The sequence below is a fragment of the Ascochyta rabiei genome, chromosome 7 (genome assembly GCF_004011695.2).
Source record: "Ascochyta rabiei chromosome 7, complete sequence".
Taxonomy (NCBI): domain Eukaryota; kingdom Fungi; phylum Ascomycota; class Dothideomycetes; order Pleosporales; family Didymellaceae; genus Ascochyta; species Ascochyta rabiei.
This window is the reverse complement of record NC_082411.1, coordinates 1,211,041-1,232,892: the sequence shown is the minus strand read 5'-3', so window position 1 is coordinate 1,232,892 and position 21,852 is coordinate 1,211,041. Positions and strand designations below refer to the sequence as shown.

Sequence of the window (21,852 nt, the reverse complement as noted above, 5' to 3'; positions counted from 1 at the left end):
GCTCGAACATGACCTCAGTCTTCAGACATGGCCATGTGAACTCTGAAGCATCTCTATCAAGATAACAACACGACAACGACAATGGCTTCACCCTCGGGAATGTGCGCTTCATGCTTGCGAGCATCACGGAGAACAGCGACAGGCACCGCCAGAACTGCAAACATGCTGCAGAGCGGTGCGAGAGCGTACAGCCGGACAGCCGCCACCTCCCAGCTGCATCTCGACTTTCTTGCGCCCTTGACATGGATCCGAGCAGCGAGGCCAGTGTCGGCCTTCCGAAGAAGCACCCAGCTTCGCCATGCTACACCGCAACCTCGCCGCGCGCTAGCCACCTCCACCGACCCCTCTCTCGCAACCCCCGCGCGTGCAATCCTCCATCCACGCACTGACGACTCCGGCACACCCATGGCCATCTCCATCTCACCGCGCGCCTCACACCGCCTCTCCAGCATCGCCCAAAAAGACGGAAACCCAAACTCTGCTCTGCGCATCAGCATCGAGAGCGGCGGCTGCCACGGCTTCCAGTATCTCATGTCGCTCACGGACCTTGGAAGAGAACCAGCGACCGAAGAAGACACCGTGTTTGAGGGCGAGAAGGGCGAGAAGGTGGTGGTTGATGAAAGCAGTTTGGAGCTGCTGAACGGGAGTACCGTGGACTATACGATGGAGTTGATCGGGAGCCAATTCAAGATTACAGGGATCCCAGGAGCGACGAGTAGTTGCGGGTGTGGCACAAGTTTCGACATCAAGCTTGACTAGGCTGGGGGGCTTTGACGGTGTATGGAGGCTCGAAACTGTACAGTATCGTAGGCGGAATGAGAAAACACCGTGCAAGGCAACACAACGACCATAACACACACACATAAGCCTCCCTCTCTGGGCCTTAGCATACCAGGGCGCACCTGTACAGCCAGATGATGGATGGCACTATTCAGAATCCAACCAACCTAGCCAAACTTGCTCACAAGGCCCTCGGGCCAATTTAAGTTACCTATCGTACCATGCCTCGTTACTTTATCACATGCAAGCACAGCTCTCCAACAACACCAGAAGCAACACCCCAGCATCACACCGCGTATCGCATCCAACCACACAGACGCTTCCCAGCAACGAAACCTTCTGCAGCCCCAAAGCCGCTCTAGCCATGAGAAAAACAACAAAACAACCCAACAAGGAAAGGAAACCCCGTTACAGAACACGTGGAGTACGGGGTAGTGGGTGCATCCATCCCACTGCGTCCCCAGACCGCCCCAATCACGACGCCTCCGAGGCGCTTCCTCACCACCACCAGCAGGATCCGCAAAAGCAGGACCGAAACAGGAAAGAATGCCAGAGGAAGAGAAAAAGAGTCGATTCCTGAGGGATGTTTCCCCGCCGCCCTCCATCCACAGATACCTCTCGCTCGCGGCGCACAGGCAGGCCGCACGGGGGGGGGATCTGGAGTGCGGCGTGGGTCTGGCGAATGGGAGGGGTTGGATGGGATGTTGGCATGTCGTGGCATGTTGAGTGGGCTGCTGTGGGTGGTCAGATGGAGGCTTCTTCATCGGTGAGCGGTTGGGGCGCTCCGCGGAAGGATTCTTCGTGGGAAGAAGCATGGTCCATGGTCCCGTGTCATGAACACATGCTAGGTAGGGACAAACAGATAGGTGGTAAATCTTTGGTGATTCTTTGGTTATTCTTTGGTGATTCTTTGGTTATTCTTTGGTGATTCTTTGGTGATTCTTTGGTAATACTTTCTAATCGTCTACAAGTCAACAATGGACTTTTGGTATCGCTAAATCCCTCAAACGCCTTTCCCGCCATCACAGATATGCAGCTCATTACACAATCACCTAAGCCTTGATCTCGCCGCCATCAGTCTCCTCGGGCCAGACGTTGTAGCCAAAGGTGTCCTTCATGTTGACAAAGCGTGTGTGCCTTCCCTTTGCGACCTCCTGTACGGCTTCAAAGTCCTCCTTGCTGAGCTCGGGAATCTGCCAGTTGCTCTCGATGCGGCTGGCGGTGGAGCTCTTGGGCAGCACAACGTAGCCGCGCTGCAGACCCCAGGCGAGCAGGACTTGTGCGAGGTCGTGGCCGCTGCGCTGCGCAACCTCGTTGAGCTTGGCGTTCTGGCGGACCGTCTCGCCGGTGCTGGGGACCTGGTTCTGGGAGCCGAGAGGCGAGTAGGCGGCAGGCAGGATGTCGTTCTTCAGGCAGAAATCGACGAGCTCGGTGTTGGGGAGGAAGGGGTGGATTTCGATCTGGTTGGCGTGTGGCTTGACCTCTGCAATCTTGAGGAGCTGCTTGAGACCTTGGACAGTCCAGTTGGAAACACCAATGGCGTGAGCCTTGCCGGACTTGTAGAGCTCCTCCATTGCGCGCCATGTGGGCTCGGGGTTCTCGGTGAGGCCCTTTTTGATCACGTACTTTCCGTCGCTGCCGATCTTGGGCATGTGCTGGTCGTCGCTCTCGGCGGCAATGGGCCAGTGGACGAGGAAGAGGTCGACGTAGTCCATCTTCAGCTTCTCGAGCGAGTTGTTGATAGACCACTGGACCTCCTCGGGCTCGTGCAGGTGGTTCCAGACCTTTGTGCAGATGAACAGGTCCTGGCGGGTGACGCTGGGGTTGGCCTTGAGGAAGTCTTGGACGGCATCGCCAACTTCGCCCTCGTTCTGGTAGAACCAGGCGCAGTCGAGATGGCGGTAACCGACCTCGAGCGCCTTGGTGACGGCCTTGTATGTCTCGCCCTTGGAGCCCTCGTTGGCAAAGGTGCCGAAGCCCACGGCGGGGATCTCGACGCCGTTGGAGAGCTTGTAGGTCTTGTTGTTCTGAATGCCCATGGTGGCTGCGTGTGGGTGGGTACTGTTTGTGTGAAAGTGTGGAAATGTGAAGAGTATGGTGTGATGGCGTGTTTCAACCGAGTTCCTGCTCACGCTGTAGATATGATATGATGGTATGGTATGGCATAGATGAGGTCACGACGCGACCCCCGGCCGCGTTGGTACATATACGCAACCACTCGTCGCCATGATTGCCTCTAGCAAAATTCTTCGTTCTTCGATGCGTTGCATCACCGCCGTGCCAGCCTCTCCCAGCAACCAGTGGAGCGATCCCGATCCCTTCTCGTACCAGCCCACACGCACGAGCACCAAGGCCCGAAAATTCCACAGACGGCCCCATCCAGCAACATCCAACAGTTTCAAAAGCGTGCTCGTCTTTCGTCGGCCGCCAGCAGCATGACGTAGCATGTGGGCTCAGGGTCCACCGCGCGGGCCGACCACAAGATCGGTCTTCGAGAAGTTTTGTGTTGAGCGTTGCAACGCCGTCTGTGCGGCTCTGCACAGCCCTGTGAGGCGAGCGGGCAGCCCGGCCGCATGGGGCGAAACGCCTCGCCGATCTCCCCTCGTTAAACTCGGCGAGCCGCCCTTGCCTCATGCCTCATGCCTCATGCCTCATGCCTCATGCCTTATGCCTCATGCGTCGAGCCCCGTCTTTCTGCACGTCACTGCTCACATTGTAGTTGGCTGCAGCGAGCAGCACGGTGCACTGTGCAAGCACCCACTGCACCCTCACCAGGCCAAGCACTGCAGCCCACTTACTGTCTTGTCGACTTGGACGTCAAGTCTTGTCTTGAAGCCCACACATGCAGCAGACGTGTAGCCCAATCCAACCACCCATCCTCCTATCGCACGGCAGCAGAAGAGCGGTGACTGCGGTCTGCATCGCCAGCCCTGCCGGCCGCGCGATGCGAATCCGGTGAAATGGGGCCCGTTGCAGCGCGCATAACCAGGGCTCTACTTCGGCCAAATGGTATACAGGCAGCGTTCGAATGTTGTGGCGACTCACAATCTCTCCTTGTTATCAGTCCCCGGTTTTTTCGCCAAACCGTCCAAACTGCACCATGACGGTACCCAGTTTCTATTTTCTAGCAGCGAGAATTTCTACACTAGCGTTGCCCTGGACGGGCTCATCCGAGCGACTGATGATGTCGCATTGTGGGTACCTAGCTACTTGTTGGTGTTTCGTCCCGTGTACGACTCGGCGACGCTCGGAATGGTTGAGGAAAAGCTCTGGCGAGTGTCGACAGGTGTTTGGAGCAATTATGATGGCATCCGGGGAGCGCGACGAGGGGCTGTCAATCTGACGGCAAGATGATATATATGGCCTTCCCCAGAACCCTGAAGGCTGCTCATCCTCCCATCACTCATCCAAACTTTCATTCCAACATCAGCATACTCACAGCTTCTGAGAAGCCCAATACTTTTGACACTTTTGACACTTTTGACACTTTTGACACTTTTGACACTTTTGACACCTTTGCTCCCCATCCACACCGGTTTACGAATTGATACAACCTTCACCATGTCTCAGATCAACGACAACGAACTCGCTCAGGGGCTGCAGAAGCAAGATTCCCGCACACCCTCCAACAACATGGCTGCCTCTCTTGCCATTCCTGGTGAAGCCGGCCAGAACCAGCAGGGTGGCGTCAACTCCATCGAAGTCCCAGCGACAAGGAGTTCCATCTCTGACGCTCAGAACTACATGCACAACCTGTCTCTCTCGCCCTCCATGAGGGACAGGAGGGGATCCAGGAACTCGTTCGGTACCTCGCTGCCCATTCCCCGTTCAAAGAGGCAGTCCAGGTTGTCTTCTGTTCACTACCCCGGCGGCGCTGCTCAGCGCCCTGGCATGCCCCCAATCCAGCCCTCCCGCGACATCATCGCTGCTCAGCTCCAAGACCTTGCTGGTGAGAAGGTTCACGCTGCCAAGGACATGGCTTTCGTCTTCGACATCGACGGTGTCCTCGTCCATGGTGACCGCCTCATCCCCGAGGGCAAGCGTACCCTCGAGATCCTGAACGGCGACAACGAGCTCGGCATCAAGATCCCCCACATCTTCTTGACCAACGGTTCCGGAAAGCTTGAGGGACCCCGTTGCCAGCAGCTGTCCAACATCCTCAAGAACCCCATCTCCACCGACCAGTTCATCCAGTCCCACACTCCCATGCGTGCTCTCGCCGACTACTACGAGACCGTCCTCGTCGTTGGTGGTGAGGGTTACAAGTGCCGTGAGGTTGCTCAGGAGTACGGTTTCAAGAACATTGTTGTCCCCAACGACATCATTGCCTGGGACCCCACCATTGCTCCTTACCGCGTCTTCACCGACGAGGAGCGTGCCACATCCAACCCCCGCGACTTCTCCAAGATCAACATTGATGCCATCATGGTCTTCTCCGACTCCCGCGACTACGCCACCGACATGCAAATCATCATGGACCTTCTCCAGTCTGAGAACGGTCGCTTCGGAACTCGTGCCAAGGACCCTGTCTCCCAGCGCATTCCCATCTACTTCTCCCAGGGTGACTTGCTGTGCCCCACTGAGCACCCCTTCCCCCGTATGTCTCAGGGAGCTTTCCGCATTGGTCTCGAGGCCATGTACAAGGCTCTTACCGGTGCGGATCTCGAGCGTGTCGTCTACGGCAAGCCTGAGCTGGCTACCTACAAGTACGCCGACGAGGTCATTGCCTCGTGGATGGAGCAGATCCACAACGATGAGCGTCTGCCTTCCAACATCTACATGATTGGTGACAACCCGGCTTCCGACATCATCGGTGGTAACATGTACGGCTGGAACACTTGCCTGGTCCGCACTGGTGTGTTCCAGGGTGGTGACAACGACGAGAACAACCCGGCCAGCTTCGGTGTGTTCAAGAACGTCCTTGAGGCCGTCCAGACTGCCATCAAGAAGGAGATTGGCCAGGACTTCAAGTTCGAGTTCAACGAGTCCATTAACCCTGTCACTGGCAACGCTGGTGTCTCTGCTATCGAGTAAATAGGACAGCATGAGCAGGGTCACTAGATTTTGCATTTCAACGGCGTTTTGGATGAACCCATGGATCTAGTGGATATCCCGCATAGCATTGCTTGCATACTAGATCTACGAATTTTCTTTTCCAGGTAGACTTTGATCGAAATATCAGAAAGCATTTCCTACTTCAAGAACCATTTGCTACTTCGAGAATCATACCCTGCTTCAAGATTGTGCCTTGCCCTGTTCAATCATGGTACTACTGTCACTCAACTCATGTTCCACTAGAAACTCGGGCCCAGGATCCTTGCTGCTGCTGTACCGGGACAGTAAACCTTTGTCGACAGCTGACAGGTCCGCATTCGATCCTCAGACAGACGTCAAGATCGGGTGCTGACGCTGAGTTGCGTAGAGATAAGCAAACAGCAAGCATCTAGCCCAGAGACGTCACGAAGCCCCACCATGCGCCCGAGTCGGAGCCGCGCTCTACCCCGCCCATCATCTTACATGGTCTGATCGTCATGTAGACAACGTCTCGACGCCAAGCCAACATCATCCAGCTCGCTCCCCATGATGATCACCGGCTTGCATCACATCAACCTTGTGGTTCCGCCGAAGACGCTCCATCTCGCCGAGGAGTTCTATAGCGGCACCCTGGGACTCTCGCGGCGCGCGGTGCCCCAGCTGCAGCGCGACACGCTTGCTTGGTTCGACATCGGCGATTCAGGACAGCAGGTGCACGTTGCATTTGGCAAGGCAGAAGACTTTATGGCGCCGTCGTCGCGGCACCCATGCTTTCGAGTAGCGAGTGGCGAGGAGCTGGTCAAGCTGCAGCAAAAGGTATGGGAGCACTATGAGCGGGGAGGCGAGGCTGCACCAAAAGAGGCAGATGGACCTGGGGAGAAGAACAGCGGTGCTGAGGGTGTCGAGTATCCAACGCGGTTTTTCGCGAGGTGAGTTGGTCGTGTTGCGTGCGCAGTGGTGAAGCCGGTTCCTTTGGATGTATGTTGACGTTGCCTCAGGGATTTCGCGGGGAACAGACTAGAGTTCAGCCTGTGAGAGTCGATAGTCATCCGTTCTTCTCTTGGAACGAATTCGATTCACATAAAACCAATGTAGAATAATGAAGAATGCCCAACACGCTCATGAATGCCAACACAACTTGATACGGTCCGCGACCACCCAATCCCAACCCGAAAGCGCTTCTCACCAGCAGACCAATTCCAAGACACATTCGACCCCCCCCCCCCTCTCTTTACGCCCGACCAACGTGACCCCCCAAAACCAGAAAGCGACGCAGCCAACCCATGGCGTACGACGTACGACACGCCCCAAACCGAGCTAAGCCCAACCAGCCAGCCCGAACGGACGACTCCCCGGCTGCGGGTCTCGAAGCCAACCGCATCGAGGCAGCGACCTAACCGCGCAACCGACAAGCTGCAAGCCCCACGAACGCAGCCCACAGCAGCACACTTCCCTTTCCGCAGCCGGAAAGGAAAAACCGCGATAACCGTCGATGCTTGATCGATACATGGTGAATTGCAGCACGACAGCCCCAAACCCAGGCCGAAACGGAACAAGCCAGGCCAGGCTGGACTGGTCTGGACTGGACTGGACTGGGCTGGGCTGGATCAGGCTAGACCAAGCTAGACCAAGCTAGGCTACTTCGTTTTCAGCGGACCTACCTGACCTGACCCTCAACCTCTGTACACACAAAGTACACACCTACCACTCTTCCCCTCGACCCCTGCCACCACACCATTCTCTCCAAAGCAAGAGGTAGATGTAGAAAAGGGCCAGTAGTAAGAAAATGAAGAAGAAGAAAATCTTTCTTTTCCTTTCCTTTCCTTCCTTTCCTTCCTTTCCTTTCCTTTCCTTCCTTTCCTTTCCTTCCTTTCCTTTCCTTCCTTTCCTTTCCTTTCCTTTCCTTCCTTTCCTTTCCTTCCTTTCCTTTCCTTCCTTTCCTTTCCTTCCTTTCCTTTCCTTCCTTTCCTTTCCTTTCCTTTCCTTTCCTTCCTTTCCTTCCCTTTCTTTCCTTCCCTTTCCCTTCCTTCCTTTCCTTTCCTTCACATCTATCTCAATCTAAAGATTGTTCGCGTCTTTCTTGCTTCGGCTATATCTGCATCTGACGGCTATTCAGTATTGGCTGTTAGCGGTTGAGGTGACTGCGGTGAAGAGATGCAACGAATATCCAGAACCAGGAAACAGGGGGGTGGTATCCTTTTGTTTTGGCTTGGATTGGGGACGAGCGAAAGATGATCGCAGAAACGGAATACTCATAGACGCCCTTCCTGATGTGGTAATACTCGACCGAGAAGGAAAGGTGGGCTTTAGTACTGTGTGCTTGTTCTGCTTGGTGCGGGAACCATACATCAATGGTGTATTCAGGGGGTTGTTTGTGTAGATGATGGTACTGTATGGAGATTGAATTGTTTTGGAAAGTCATGCGAGTTCTAAACTCGCTGTAGGTATCGCTGTGTGGATAGCTTGATTATCCCCCCATGCGCAACCCGACCAACTCGTGGCTGCAAGCTGGTATTCTTCGCAATTGTGACGACGATGTGGCTTGACAGGCCGTGATGGTAGGCTTGTCCCGCTCGGCGTGGTGGCTTTGCTTTACTCCAAGCGCGGGCCCTGGTGGTTCCACATGTGGCGCGAGTATCGTACAGTAACACTGACCGCTTTCTACCCGCCAGGGCCCGCCTAATTTCTTCGCTCGATGACTTTGTGCCACGGCCACTCGGTGGGTCCCTATGGCTCATCAAGGTAGAGGTCTGCTAACACGGAATACCGAGTTGCTGGCTCCGCAAATGTGGTATCTTGTGCTACTGAAGTGTAGCGTGGGCTAGGCGTTATGGTGTGTTGTGACGTGCTATGGTGTCCTCAGTCCATTCTCTGTCATGTCAAAACAAGACTGTCCAGCAATTCAAGGTTCCTCTCCTCCCGTCTCCGCTCCCTCTCGACCTTCTTCGACAAGCGATCCGCAACTGGCTGCTGTTCGGTTGAGAGATTCGACAACACAAGGTCGGGAAAATGTTGCTTGGCAAAGGCCATGACGGTTTGTGCGTCTCGATAGCTCTCTTCTTCGAGTAGCTGGCGGGCAATGCCTAGGATGAGCTGCACAATAAAGCGTCTTTGACTTGGTATGGCGTTGGCGTACGTAGCAGCGCCGGCAGGGTCCATGATGAAACGAAGCCCTGGTGCAGCCGACGCCGTGGTGGGATGGTGGAGCCATAACATCGAGTCTACGGCTTGAGACCACCTACTGTTGATCCACAGCTGAGTAGAATGCCTGAATGAATTGTAGAGTTCACGCCCAATAGTGTTTGTTGGTTTCGACATGACGGCTTGCACGAGATACTGCCCAGCTGGTCTCAGCTGTTCGTATGATTTGTCACTCTGCTTGCCGATCATTTCGTAAGCTCTTCTGAACAGAACAATGCCTCGGTAGATGTCTCGACTCGCTTCAGCGTGAACCATGTGCTTCAGCAGCAGCTTCCTGAACAAAAGTGCCTTTGCAGGCTGCAGACCTGAACAGCAAGAGCGGGTGTACCACTTCCACACGAGCGGCTTCTTGCCATGAGCGATCAGCAGGGATACAAGGCGAGAGAGGAACGTGTCAGACGGTCGCTTGGTGTGGGGCTTTGCAATACACATCTCGAGGAATTCCTTGGAGGCATCCAGCCCACTAGAGCGGAGCCAATCAGCAATCATGGCGCCGTGTGTCTTGCCGTCGTGCAGCTGAGGAGGCTGTTCAGCTGTGCGTTTGTCAAGCATGTCAAGGCACATGGAAGCCTTGGAGAGGGTAGCATCTCCTGTGGCGATCTCGTTCAAGAACCAGCCCATGGGATCTTTCAGAAGGTGTGATGCAGCAGACTGCGAGCGTCTGCGGGAGGGCTTCACGGCGAAGAGAGGGTTGGACAGCACAGCATGGATATGTTGTGACGCCAAAGCGGACGAGGATGTGGCACGGGACGAACGGTAGTCTTCATGGCCGACGAGCGTGTGCACGGCCGGCGTTTGATTTTTCTCAGAGACATGCACAGGGTGTTCGCGGTCGAGGTGGGTGCGGAACGAGGTGGTGAGCAGGGTGAGGAGCTGCTGGCTCTCGCGCGGGGTGAGGGGCAGCTGCGGGTGGAGCTTGGAGGCAAGTGTGCTCAGCGCCCGCTGGCCTATGCTGGTCTGCATCGTCAGTGTGTGGTAGCGTGGACGTGGACGTGGACGTGTCCGTGGGTGAGGCGGCGGTGAAGGTGCCCCAGGCGGGTGGTGACGGCGAGGCAGGTGGGTGGTGACGGTGAGGCAGGTGGAGTGGAGAGACGGCGGCGGCGGCGGCACGTGACGATGACGGGGTTGATGCAAACAGGGCAGGAGGAGCAGGAGGAGTAGCAGCAGGAGGAGCAGCAGCAGAAGGAGCAGCAGCAGAAGGAGCAGCAGCAGCAGCAGCAACAACAGCAACAACAGCAACAACAGCAACAACAGCAACAACAGCAACAACAGCAACAACAGCAACAACAGCAACAACAGCAACAACAGCAACAACAACGACAACGGGCTGGGGGGGCAGGAGCGTGTTGGCCCAGCCCTCTGCCCTGCTTGCTGACGGCCCGCCCCCCGCTCGCGGTGTGAGGTGGACGCGAGACAGCCGCGTTCTCTCTGACGCCACTGGGCGACGCCAAGGCCGACAGGTGCTGGCTAAACGAGGTCGCCGCGCCGAGTGTCGTGGAGCGATACATCATTTGCACTTGCTCGTCCCGCACGTCCTCTCCACTCCCCACTGCCCTCTCACCCAGCACACGACCGAGTCCACAGCGGCTTCCCCCCACACACCACAGTCCACATGTCTGAAGCACAAAGCAGGCCTGCGCGAGGCCGGACCACGGCTCGCGGCGGCGGCAGAGGAGGAGGCTATGGCTCGCGAGGGCCGCGCAACACCAACGGCGACAGCGCGTCGCCCACCGTCGACACATCCGCAGAGCAGGGCGAGCTGGCCGAGCTGAAGAAGCGCTACCAGCCGCAATTGACCACACTGAAGGAGCTGTTCCCCGACTGGTCCGACGCCGATCTCGTGCTCGCCATCGACGACGCCGACGCCGACCTGGAGCGGACCATCGAGCGCATCAGCGAAGGTAAGCAAGCGCGCCGCTGCGCTCACACCCAAACGCCGCCCTGCTGTTTCGACGTCTGCTGACCTCGCCCCCTGCAGGCACCGTCTCGCAGTTCAGCGAAGTCCCCAAGAAGGCCAAGGACCGGTCGCGCTCCAAAGCAGCAAAGGAGAGCTTTGCCCCTACAGACTCGTCCACCACCCGTGGTCCACGCGGCGAGGGCCCCCGACGCGGTCTTGACAGCGCCCGCGGCGGTCGTGGTCGCGGCACGGAGCGAGGCCGTGGTGGCTTCCGCGGCGGACGTGGAGGTGCTGCAACCGGACCCCGCACTGCGTCGACCTCAGTGCCCACGACCGAGTCTGCTGCATGGGACACGCCCGCTGCCGAGCCTGGAGCTTGGGACACGAAGCCAGCGACTGCAGCCACGACCGAGACCGAAGCCAGCGCCGGCGCGTGGGGCGCGAAGCCAGACACCTCTTCTACCACCACCAACACCACCACCAACACTACCACCAACACCACCAACACCACCAACACTAACACCAACACCAACACCAACACCACCGAGCAGGCCAAGAAAAAGGACGCAGTACCCGGCACTGCATCAGAGGTGCTGCACAACCCAGTCGAGGCCGCAAAGCACCCCATAACCGCCGCCAAGAAGACGTGGGCCAGCATGTTCGCAAAGCCCGCAGAGCCTACCCCTCCCAAGCCTGCCGCGAAGCCCGCCGACGCTCCCAAGGAGTCAGCCCCTGCACCAGTCGAGACACCTGCTGCCCCGGTCGCACAGGAGTCAGCTGTCCAGGCTGAGGAGCTGCCCATCCCCCCCGTCGCAGACGAGGTCGACGAGCCCACAATCATCGCCGACGAGGCAACCAAGACGCCCGACAAGGCTGAAGAGCCAGTAGCTGAGCTCAACCTCACGCCCTCCAAAGACGAGCTCACAAAGGAGAATGTGGAGCACCTGCCCGACGAGTCGCACCCGCCGCCCACCGAGACCGCGTTCAGCACCGTCGCTAGCTCCAAGGATATTGGAAGCGTTGGCGTAGCCACCCCGCTGAGCACATCAGGCCAGGCTCCTATCGGCCGCCCTGCTGTGGGAGGATATGCAACCACCGCACTCAAGGCAACTTCCGGAACACCACACCGCAGCGCTAGCTTCCAGAGGAAGCTCGTCGAGCAGCAGGAGGCAGTCGTCATGCCAGGAAACCACGCCGTAGACAGGGCAGCAGTCCAGTTCGGCAGCTTGGGCCTGGGCGGCGAGGAAGATGTCGATGAAGACAGGGAGGAGGCCGAGACCAGGACTCAACCCCCTCAGCACTCGCCTGTCACCCAACCTAGGGCTTCATTGCCGCCTGCGCCTCGCCAGGCCCCTCACGTCGAAGAGTCGGAGCCCGAGCAGTCTGTCCCTACACCCAAGCAGGCGCCTGGCTTGCCCCCAGCACCCCAGCAGCAGCAGCCCCTGTCGCAGCAGTCCCCTTCGAACCCGCTCGCATCGCAGGCGATGCAGAACCAGGGCTCGCAGTCCAGCCAGCCCTACAACCAGTTCGGACGCTACGGCCAGCAGGCCGACACCGCTGCTGCACCTTCTCAGAAGCCATACGATCCATTCGGTCAGCAGATTCCGTCGTCTTCGAATCAGTACGACTACCCTGGCCAACAGAGCCAGGCCCAGTCACAGCCTGGCGCATTCTCCTCGGCACCTGACAACTACTCTTCCCAGTACCTCACGTCCGAGCAGCAGCGCAACGCGTACCAGCAATACTACCAGAACTACGGTCAACAGACACCTAGTCAGCAGGAGGCCGGCTCTGCTCAGCAGCGCACCGGCAGTGGATTTGGCTCTGGACCCCAGGACTCTTTCTCCCAGGGTCAGCAGAGTCGATACAACGAAGCATCGAACAGCGGACACAACACGCCCAACCCTACTCTGGGAAGCCAGCTTCCTTCTGGACCTGCTTCGCAAAGCCAGCAACATCACCACCAGGGACACAGCCAGCAATCCCAGCAGGGCCAGCACGGTGGTTACCCATACAACCACCCATACTACGGCAGCCCGTACTATGCCAACTACATGAACCAATTCGGAGGCTACGGTCAGCAGCAAGGCTACGGCAGCTTCGGAAAGGGCATGTATGGTCAGCCCCACCACTACGGAATGTCCCCTCAGGCATCGTACGACCAGCACTCGTCCTCTCCGGCTAATGTAGGGGGCTTCGGAGCGTCCTCCAACGACCGTGGCAGTGGCTTTGGTGGTCTTGGTGAATACGGTCGCTCAGCTTCCGGCATGGGCCAGAACCACAGCGCCACAGCCGGTTCTGGCGGATTCGGCGGTCTTCCTGATACGTTCAGCCGACCTGGATACACGGGTCAGAGCTCATATGGCCAGCAGCAAAGCGGCCAACAGGGTGGCGACGACTCCCTGAAGGGTTTCGGTGACTCCAAGAGCGCTGTGCCTAGCCAGTCGGCTCTGGGAGCCCAGCAAGGTCGTCCTGGATCAGCCACTCAGAGCACCCCTAGCCAAAGCGCTCAGGGTCTGCACCAGCAGCAATCTCACCAGCAGGGCTTCGGCGGTTACCCCAGCCACCTCGGCGGAAACAGCCAGTACGGTGGGCTCGGTGGCCTGGGCCACCAGCAGGGCGGCGGTAACCAACAGCACCAGCAGAGCGGCTACGGCAACTATGGTGGATTCGGCGGTGGTTACGGCGGTGGGAGCTACAACAGCCGTGCAGGCTGGGGTACCAACTATGGGCAGCACTAGGCCGCAAGCCTGGCCGACATCTTGAGATGTGGCATGGAGAGGGAGCACCCAGAAGGAGATGGCTGGAATCTCTTGGTGCAGTTCCATGCTACCTACTTTAGGATGAGGTTGGAGGAGCTTGCTAGAGAAGGATACCAAGTCCATCAGTATCAAGTTGAGGATACAGATTCGGCGAGGGGGTCTTCCTTTTCTCAACGCGTCTCCCGATTGACGACGGGCAACGAAAAGTACGTCTCTTGATGTTGCACGCTTTTGTTAGAGCCACGACCATTGTATTATGAAAGTTTCCTCTTGTCTCCTCTCTTCGGTGGGGTTTCTACTCTTTGCATCCTTCCACTTTTGGTGTTTTCGCATCGTTTGTCGCGAAAGGGCGTTGAGATCAGTCGACACTGCGATGGGATGGGGAGGGTTAAACTCTTCAAAAAATCTTCTTGTTCAGTTTAGTTGCTTTTTTGTTTGAGTATTGGTATCCTTATCTAGGACCACTAGGAGAGGGAGGGAGAGAGAGCATATAGGTACAGGGGCTCTCTCTCCTTCTTGGAGTTGTGGCAGCTGGCCGCTTGCTTTGCAAAAGTATGCGGTGCGGAATCAATGAATGCTGTTTGTTGATTGAGTTGCGAATCTGCGTCTTTTTGGGATGTCGAATGACCTCGTCTTGCATGGCCTTGAGTTACTCGTGACAGACGGGTGCGCTTGCTTTCGAGCGCGCATATCTCCGTATCTTACGATAACGAACACACGACTTGCATGTCACGCAATACTGAATGAGGAACCTCTTCGCTCCAGGCCTAACAGTCTCTCGCGTTGCAGAAGAATAAAACCCGGCTGCAAGCCAACAGACCTTGACAATACAAAGGCACGAATGCTATTCTTCAAAGTATCTGACATCCTAACAAGGCATCACAAGACTTCAGCAACTTCTCTTAAATTTGGAAAGTAGCGAAAGTTGACGCTGAAGGCCTCCAGCTGTACGATCAAGGGGCTGCCGCTGAGAGAACGTAGCCGGCTTTTTCCGCAACGCGAGAGACTGTATGCTACTTCCTCTGCCCAAATTTTACATGTATGGGACGTACACGCCATCAGCGTCGCAGACTGCACCTTGCAAGGATGTTGCCGCTAATTGATGATCGCCAGCTCGCAACCAACAAGACGCAGGTACGTGCTGTTGCTGGCCGATCTCCGGCTAAAACATGCTCGGGTGGTTGTATCGAATCGGCGGCTTTTTACTGTACTTCTAGAACCGTTGAGAGGGTAGGGGCTTGTCAAGAGGAACTCTAGGATGGATTGTGACTGCAGCTTTTGCAATTGGTTCGGTGTTTAATCAACTGACGGCGCGAAAGCTCAGGTTATCAGCACTGGAGGTCGATGTTTTCGGAGCGCAGACGGCGCTGAGATTGACCACAATTGCGTGCGGGATTTGCTACTATATCGTTGCTTGTTAAAGTGAGCATGCACGGCTCATGAGTGAACACAAATTCGCTGGCCTCAACAGCACATACCGCTTGCGTGTGACTGCCGAGGAGTCTGCATCTTGGTCCAATCTGCCACTCCGGCTCTCTTCCCTTTCGACTGACACACTGTGGCAACCACACCGCCTATCTTTCCGTGCCCGAAAGAAGGTTGAGTCCAAGGGTGTCCCAAAACGTCATCCCCACTTAAATCGAGCATTTGTGCGCTACCGCAGCCAAGGAGCATATTAAGCCGGTTCAGGTCTAGGTACCTCATCGTGCGCTTGACCCGTCAAAGGATGGCGCCTTCGGCAACGCATCATGGTCATGATGGTGTCGGAATTGCATTGATAAGCGTACCATGATGGTTCTTCTACGTCGTGTCGCCGGAGTCGCATTTTAAAAAGTCGCGTCGCACCCACATCTCGGTTTACTTTCGCCCAATCTTTTTAGAAGATCTGTGCTGTGCTGATTTAACCGTTGTCTTGATCGCTTCTCTGTGGTTGGTGTGAGCATTGCAACAACCGAAACACCATTATCGTGAATCGAAGTAAGGGAACGCCTGGAGGGACATAAAGACTCGACGTTTCGAGGAGAGAAGACGCCTAAGCGTTTAAGAGCATCGTCGAACTATACCTCTACCAGCCGCGCAACCTCGTGGGCACAACATCTCAAATTGCAAACATCATGGCTACATCAAGCAGCTCAGCCGGGGACGGGCTGCCGGCCTCACCCCTACTACGTCTCCCTATGGAGGTTCGCCTGATGATCTACGAATATATGCTGTTTCCATCCTCGCAACCTACGGCTACCAGCGGTACCTCGGTCGCGAATCTACTGCCAGATTTCCACACCTACTTCTCCGAAGACACGAACAACGACCGCTTCACATTGAGCGTACGAACGATCGATCCATGGCTAGGTGCTCAGGCAAGCCGAACATGGCGTCGCCGAAGTACGTACCACGTCAGGACTGGTACGTTCCCTCACTACCAAGCGCAATTCACAAACGTATACTCATCGAACATCAAAGGTCCATTCCTGACCACGACAACACCAACAACATACCGCGTCCTCCTTTCCCCATATACTGCGCACCTGCGTCATACAGTACCTTCTTTACTCAGCATCAACCGCCAAATCCACGCTGAAGCCTCGAAAATCCTCTACTCGACCTACACCTTCGCCTTCCACACCTGCATAGAGGCCGCCGTGCCCTTCTTGAGCGACCTCACCCCCTTCTCCCGAAGCCACGTCAGGCGCATAAGCATCACGAAGAAAGAGCTACCGTACACCAAAGAATTCGACCGCGCAGAATGGGAAAGCCTATGCGTCTATCTCGCAGACGCATCGCGCACCCCCCCTCCACCACCAACCCCCAACCCGAACACCTCCTGGGCGACGCTGCAACCCGCCCCAGCTTCCCCCACCATGTTCCTCCAGACACTGCACTTGAACATCATAGCCGGCCGGCCCGATGACGGCTGGGAGCACATCACCGCGCCCACGGCGCAGGACTACGCGACTATGATGCGCATGAAGCAGCAATGGGGCGGCGGGAGCGTCGGCAGCATGGAGCTCGAGTGGGTGGAGCAGCTGATGCGCATCCGGGGCTTGCGAGATATCAGCGTCAAAGCCTTGGTTCAGCACTGTGCGTGCCCCGTAAGCGAGAAGTTGGCGTTTTGGGTCGCGTTCAGTAAGAGTGTGGAGGCCGGCGGGTTTGGGGAGTGGCTTAGAGGGGCTATGGTGGTGTAGTCAGTCGGCTGTTGGAATGGAATCGAATGGAATCGAATGGAGTGCGATAGGGAGACCGAGACGAGGCGCGAAACGCGCTGCAGCGCGAGCTACGCTTCTGCGATGCGGGTGCATTGCGAGATGTGAATGCATGCGACCGGCGCGTGCAGTGGACGAGCGTTGAGAAGCTTCGACGAAACCTAACTCGGACCAGAGAAAAGGCAGCGCGGAAATGAGCATACAATACTCCAAAGCAAGGAGGTCCTCGCCCACAAGAAGAACGTCAATAGAGGAGTCTGCATCACACTTATAGACCATCAGAACAACACATTGGTATCGACCACACCCGCTCCGTCGAATGTGTATGCACTGCGTTTGATTTGTTTTCCAACATTGTTCCTTCGATGTATAAGTCCCTGTCCTCCGCTAATTTCCCTTATTCTATCTCTACCTTCCCTCCTCCCTTCCTCATCCCATCTGACATCCCATCTCTTTCTGTGCTGTGCTGTGCATGCCAGCAGCGCTGTGGATCATACCGACCTCTTCCCTTCCCTCCCTGCTCTTCCCTTCTCTTTCCCTCTCTTTACTCTCCCTTTCACGACCCACCCCTTCTTTTTATCCTCCCACCTCCTTCATCTCCTCCTGCTTCCTACACGTCCAGGAATCATACACCCTCGTTTCGCCTGCGCGCTTCACACCCGCCAACATCCGCAACACTCCCTTACGTCTTGGTGATCGGATGATAGTACACCGGCTGCACCGGCGTCGGCACAGGGGCGTTGTACCGGGTGCTCGATACGTGTGGGTCTTGCTGCGGCGGGTGTGTATAGGACGGTGTGGTGTGTGCCGACCCAAGTAGTGGCGGCTGCGGGGGTGCGTGGTAGACGGGCGAGATTGTGGTCGGTGCGTTTGACCGAGTGCTCACCGCTACTGTTCTGGTGAGCTGTGCTTGTGTTTTTGTAAGGATGTGGGTTGTGTAGATTGTCCTGTAGGGTGGGGGTGAGTACGCGGGTGGATACGCAGGCGTGTAGGCCGGTGGTGTGTAGACTGGACCGTGGCTGGGCTTTGTGTGGACTGGTGGCGTGGAACTAGAACCTGGGGCGTTGTAGCTGGGCGTTGGCGCGCTGTATACCGAGGCAGACTTGCTATGGCTGAGAGTGGGCTTGATATAGCTCGTGAGGAAAGTGCTAGGCCCGGCGTACTTAAATGTAGGCTTGTCGTAGCTTGGTATAGGCCAGGTTTGCTCATGGTGGGTATGCGTTGGCTGGACATGATCAGGTGTTGGCTGAGCGTAGCTAGGCGGAGCCTCCACATGGTTGGGTTCAGGATTGGAGTAGCTGGGCTGAGCAGGAAGCTGGGCCGGAGGCTGGTATACAGGACCAGACGAGAAGCAGTCGCCGAAGCCAGCTTGACAGCCGTCTCCGCAGTGCGCTTCTGAGAAACCGCACCAACCGTATGCTGGATATCGTTAGCACAAAAGGCTTTGAGGTTGATTATTGATATGGTTAAGGACTTACAGGAGCAGCAGTTGCCATGAGTATAACCAAAACAGGTGGCTCCGAAAGGATCCCTTGCACCACAGACGCCGTTCTGAGTTGTTCCACCAGCCTTCACATCCGGGTTGGAGTCGACAGCATGTTCAGGCTCAGTATTTCCGTTAAAAGTCCTTGCTCCAGCACGCTCAGTGCACATCTCAATAATGATATCGACACCAACATTGCACCTGAAGGTAGGCTCACCCTTCCAGGAACCACGCCGAGTGTAGGTGTTGTGGCAGCCGTCAGCACCACACCAAGCAGGAGGACACTTGGCCTCGTCCGCTTCGGCAACATAGAGCTTCATCCCACCACCAACCAGCGGACAGAATGAAGGGCTTTCCGGACCAGCAGCGCGGTCACAATCGATGGCGCTCAGATCGTACCAGAGGTTGTTCTTGCTGGGCTCGAGGTTGTACTCGACTTGGATGATGCCAGCAGGAGCCACCTCATACTTTGACAAGTCGCGGAACTTGAGGGCAATGCCGCTACCAATTGCCTCAGTGTTGATCATGCCGTGAACAGTGACAGAGTTGGCGGGAATGGTCAAGGCCTCGTGATCGTGGCCATTGAAGCCAGATCCAACAGGTCCAACGCTCCAGGAGTAGATATCGTACGGACAGCGGTTGATCATCTTGATGTTATTGGCTGCTGAGACGAGACCAGGGAGAGTTACTATGGCCAGATTGACGACTAGAGAGACAGATCGCATGGTGAGTGCGGCGGAGCCAAGGGAAACATGAGCCATCAAGGCTCCAAGAAAAGCGAGGACAAGCATGGTGATGCAAGGCCACAAAGAAGCTAAGGTCAATGAAGAACCGGGACTATACAGAGCGTTTGGAGGAAGAACGACAAGAAAATGAGAACGATTGGTCAAGGGACCAGTACATTTATGTAGGCAACATTGTTCCTGGCGTCTTGCTCAGCATTGACTGCAAGACGTCCTTTACCCTTCGCCACAGTAGACCCTCTATGAAAGGTTCGAAATTTACGTTTGGTGCTGCAGGAACTGATTCGTATCTTTGAGCCGAGCTAGGGAAAGTGTGGTTTGTGATCAGACCCCTACCAAAGAACCAGATTAAGCCTCAATGAACTCCATTTGCTGCTGGACACGTGTGCAAAGATACTCTAGAGCTTGCTTATTCTCAGCTGCTAGACCAGCAGTTCTCATAAGAATGTATAGATTTGTTAGTGTGCGTGGTACTTCGTGCTAGTACCACTCGTCAAGATCTCTACCAACTGAGTGAAGAAAGGAGAGGTTACGCTTTGGTGAAAATGATGCGTTGAAGGCTTGATTCTCTGGTTGCTATCTGGAGTTGAATAGAGCCATGGCTCACGAGGTACATGTGTGGTTAACAGGTATTTTTCGGAGGGTATTCTTGGATACAGTGAGCCATTTATGTGTGGCGCAGAGCAAGGCTGGCGCGGTTTGTTGAATTTGACGGGAAATGACAAGGTTGTATGACGAGGTAGTGCAATCTTCCAAGCAGCAGATAGTGGCTGACCTGGTGAAAATATTGTGCTTCTTTCGGATGCTGCGCTGGTGAAACTGTTTGACAAATACACCCAAATCCTGTCACTATTGTCAGAAGCGTAAGTGCATATGCGCGTGTAAGATGCAGATAGACGCTCTGCTTTGCTCTGCTATAGCAAACAACCAGGCTGAATACTGCAAAGGTCTGGATAGTACTCGGTGGGAGAACAGTGGTACAAGTGAGGAGAGATGCGGAGGCAGGGACAATCGATTTGATCTAGCCGAATGTGGATCTCACCCAACGTCTCTCACCCAACGATATGCTGCGCAATACCACTGACCAGACCTGCAGGATATGTGTCGATGAAGTCATGTTTTTGAAAGTGAGGCGGCATGGAGCTGGTGCGGTATGATGTCGCCAGCGACCATTACACTCGAAGGCTAACACGAATGAGAGTCACCTGTGAAGGAGCTGTGGAATTATCACAATGCAGCGCACAAAATATCCCAAACGCCGTGAGTCCATTTTGAAGCCTTTCTATGGGGTATTATAAGCACAAGCCTGTCCAATTTACGTCACCTCGCCCGTGAACGCCGTCCCATGCTCGCTAGTAAATGCAAAAAGGGCGAATAACGAGTATGATCTACCAATGCGTGTTTTATACGCCTTTTTTTTTTTTTTTTTTTTTTTTTTTAATGTTTTTACCCCCCAGCCAAAACATGGGTTCATCTGGACACCAAAATTGCAAGAACGCTTCAGTTCGATCTGCCAACCATTTCCAGACGCTTAGATTGCAGGGAGCCTCGATTTGTCGCCACCCTTGCTGGCTTCCAGCCACTCTTGCTTGATGATTTGATCTTGTGCGCTGTAGAGGGCCTTGTAGGCGGTGCGGATAGTACCGTCGCTGACCTCGACAGCCTGGCCAATCTCCTTGGGGGATCGAGGGTTGCCCATAAGATGAGAAACAAAATAAAGACAGGCACCGGCAATAGACAGAGGAGAGCGACCGGCAGCAATTCCGTGATCCGAGACGAGGCGTGCACACTCTTCGGCAATGAGCTGGATGAAGCGTTCGAGGTCAAGCTTGGCGCAGGCACGAGGCATGAGCGTTTCTGCGCTGGTGCTGCCGCCCTTGGAGAAGTTTGTAGTGTCCAGAACAGCGCCATTTCCGGCAACCTGAGGGCCACCGCTGTCCTTCTGCTTCTTTTGTAGGAACGCTTCGAGAGCCTTGAATGTACGACCCACCTCCTTCTTTGACACGTTGGTCATCTTGAAGATCTCACGGAAACTACGGTTCTGGTTGTGTTGTCGACAAGCGATGAAGATGCAGCCGGCGATGATGGCGTCCTGCGACTTGCCCTTGAACAGCTTTGCATCGTCCGTCATACGGAACAGCAGCTTGGCAGTATCTTGCGTGGTCTTGCTAATGTTTTGCGAGTCGCAGAGCGTGGTGATTTGGCCGTAGGCAGATTGGAGCGACTTGTTGCCATTGTCGTGGTTGCTCTTGTTATGGGCACGAGACAGTTCGCGCACCTTCAGGCCGCCGTCGCCGAAGCCGATTTCAGTTTGCAGCTGGGAGCCTCGCAGCAACGGGTTGGCGGCGTCACCGATACGGGAGGGGTCATCGTTGCCTTGGTCGTCGTTGGAGAACGTACGCCACTCCGACCGTGTGTCAATGCCGCGCTCCGAGAGGACACGGCCGCAGGAGCCACAGATGGTGTCTCCGGCGCTGAACTCTTCGACGAGGTTTGGGGGCATTTCGCGACAGTCGGGGCACATAAGGGTGACGTTCAGGTCCTCTGACCATTCTTCCTCCTTGACGGACTTGGGCGCCTCCTCATAGACCTCGCCCGGCGAGAGCATGCGACCGTTAGGCGCGTACGACATGTCGACAGTCACGTTATTATTATCTAGCTGCACTCTCTGAAGCTCCGGGCGAGGTTGGCGCCGTGCGTAGTTGGGGTGAGAGGATGGGGTGCTTGGCTTGGAGAAGCCGCAGCGCAGCAG

The 21,852-nt window shown here is 55.9% G+C and overlaps 8 protein-coding genes across 9 annotated transcripts, besides 11 other annotated features; 4 read left to right on the top strand and 4 right to left on the bottom strand.

The window, feature by feature from the left end:
* Positions 1-162: 162 nt before the first annotated feature.
* On the top strand, positions 163-759 carry EKO05_0005001 ([4Fe-4S] proteins maturation; the record flags this gene model as incomplete). Its single annotated transcript, XM_038945713.2, has 1 exon — positions 163-759. The coding sequence occupies one exon, from the start codon at positions 163-165 to the stop codon at positions 757-759; it is 597 nt and encodes a 198-aa protein (XP_038799542.2).
* A 1,073-nt stretch (positions 760-1,832) lies between these two features.
* On the bottom strand, positions 1,833-2,819 carry EKO05_0005000 (Glycerol 2-dehydrogenase (NADP(+)); the record flags this gene model as incomplete). The annotated part of the gene is made up of 1 exon (XM_038945712.1): positions 1,833-2,819. The coding sequence occupies one exon, from the start codon at positions 2,817-2,819 to the stop codon at positions 1,833-1,835; it is 987 nt and encodes a 328-aa protein (XP_038799541.1).
* Positions 2,820-3,406: 587 nt separating this feature from the next.
* Positions 3,407-3,458: a tandem repeat.
* Positions 3,459-4,238: 780 nt separating this feature from the next.
* Positions 4,239-4,299: a tandem repeat.
* A 42-nt stretch (positions 4,300-4,341) lies between these two features.
* Positions 4,342-5,814, top strand: EKO05_0004999 (uncharacterized protein; the record flags this gene model as incomplete). Its single annotated transcript, XM_038945711.1, has 1 exon — positions 4,342-5,814. The coding sequence occupies one exon, from the start codon at positions 4,342-4,344 to the stop codon at positions 5,812-5,814; it is 1,473 nt and encodes a 490-aa protein (XP_038799540.1).
* A 1,567-nt stretch (positions 5,815-7,381) lies between these two features.
* Positions 7,382-7,421: a tandem repeat.
* A 139-nt stretch (positions 7,422-7,560) lies between these two features.
* Positions 7,561-7,614: a tandem repeat.
* Positions 7,615-7,617: 3 nt separating this feature from the next.
* Positions 7,618-7,857: a tandem repeat.
* Positions 7,858-8,688: 831 nt separating this feature from the next.
* EKO05_0004998 (uncharacterized protein) lies at positions 8,689-9,978 on the bottom strand (the record flags this gene model as incomplete). Its single annotated transcript, XM_038939545.2, has 1 exon — positions 8,689-9,978. One exon carries the CDS (start codon positions 9,976-9,978, stop codon positions 8,689-8,691), a length of 1,290 nt encoding a protein of 429 aa, XP_038799537.2.
* Positions 9,979-10,154: 176 nt separating this feature from the next.
* Positions 10,155-10,230: a tandem repeat.
* Positions 10,231-10,331: a tandem repeat.
* A 296-nt stretch (positions 10,332-10,627) lies between these two features.
* Positions 10,628-13,653, top strand: EKO05_0004997 (RNAPII degradation factor; the record flags this gene model as incomplete). The annotated part of the gene is made up of 2 exons (XM_038939427.1): positions 10,628-10,916; positions 10,994-13,653. The coding sequence occupies 2 exons, from the start codon at positions 10,628-10,630 to the stop codon at positions 13,651-13,653; spliced, it is 2,949 nt and encodes a 982-aa protein (XP_038799536.1).
* Positions 10,842-10,885: a tandem repeat.
* Positions 11,374-11,455: a tandem repeat.
* Positions 13,654-15,788: 2,135 nt separating the features above from the next.
* On the top strand, positions 15,789-16,856 carry EKO05_0004996 (uncharacterized protein; the record flags this gene model as incomplete). Its single annotated transcript, XM_038945708.1, has 1 exon — positions 15,789-16,856. One exon carries the CDS (start codon positions 15,789-15,791, stop codon positions 16,854-16,856), a length of 1,068 nt encoding a protein of 355 aa, XP_038799535.1.
* Positions 16,857-16,868: 12 nt separating this feature from the next.
* Positions 16,869-16,900: a tandem repeat.
* A 656-nt stretch (positions 16,901-17,556) lies between these two features.
* Positions 17,557-19,148, bottom strand: EKO05_0004995 (uncharacterized protein; the record flags this gene model as incomplete). Of its 2 annotated transcripts, XM_038939357.1 has the most annotated exons (2): positions 17,557-18,293; positions 18,353-19,148. In XM_038939357.1, the coding sequence occupies 2 exons, from the start codon at positions 19,146-19,148 to the stop codon at positions 17,557-17,559; spliced, it is 1,533 nt and encodes a 510-aa protein (XP_038799534.1). The 2 variants fall into 2 exon arrangements, with proteins under 2 accessions (XP_038799534.1, XP_059492486.1); XM_059636503.1 differs by having other exon boundaries at positions 17,557-19,148.
* Positions 19,149-20,512: 1,364 nt separating this feature from the next.
* Positions 20,513-20,548: a tandem repeat.
* Positions 20,549-20,631: 83 nt separating this feature from the next.
* EKO05_0004994 (transcription initiation factor IIB) lies at positions 20,632-21,732 on the bottom strand (the record flags this gene model as incomplete). Its single annotated transcript, XM_038945707.1, has 1 exon — positions 20,632-21,732. The coding sequence occupies one exon, from the start codon at positions 21,730-21,732 to the stop codon at positions 20,632-20,634; it is 1,101 nt and encodes a 366-aa protein (XP_038799533.1).
* Between the last annotated feature and the right edge of the window lie 120 nt (positions 21,733-21,852).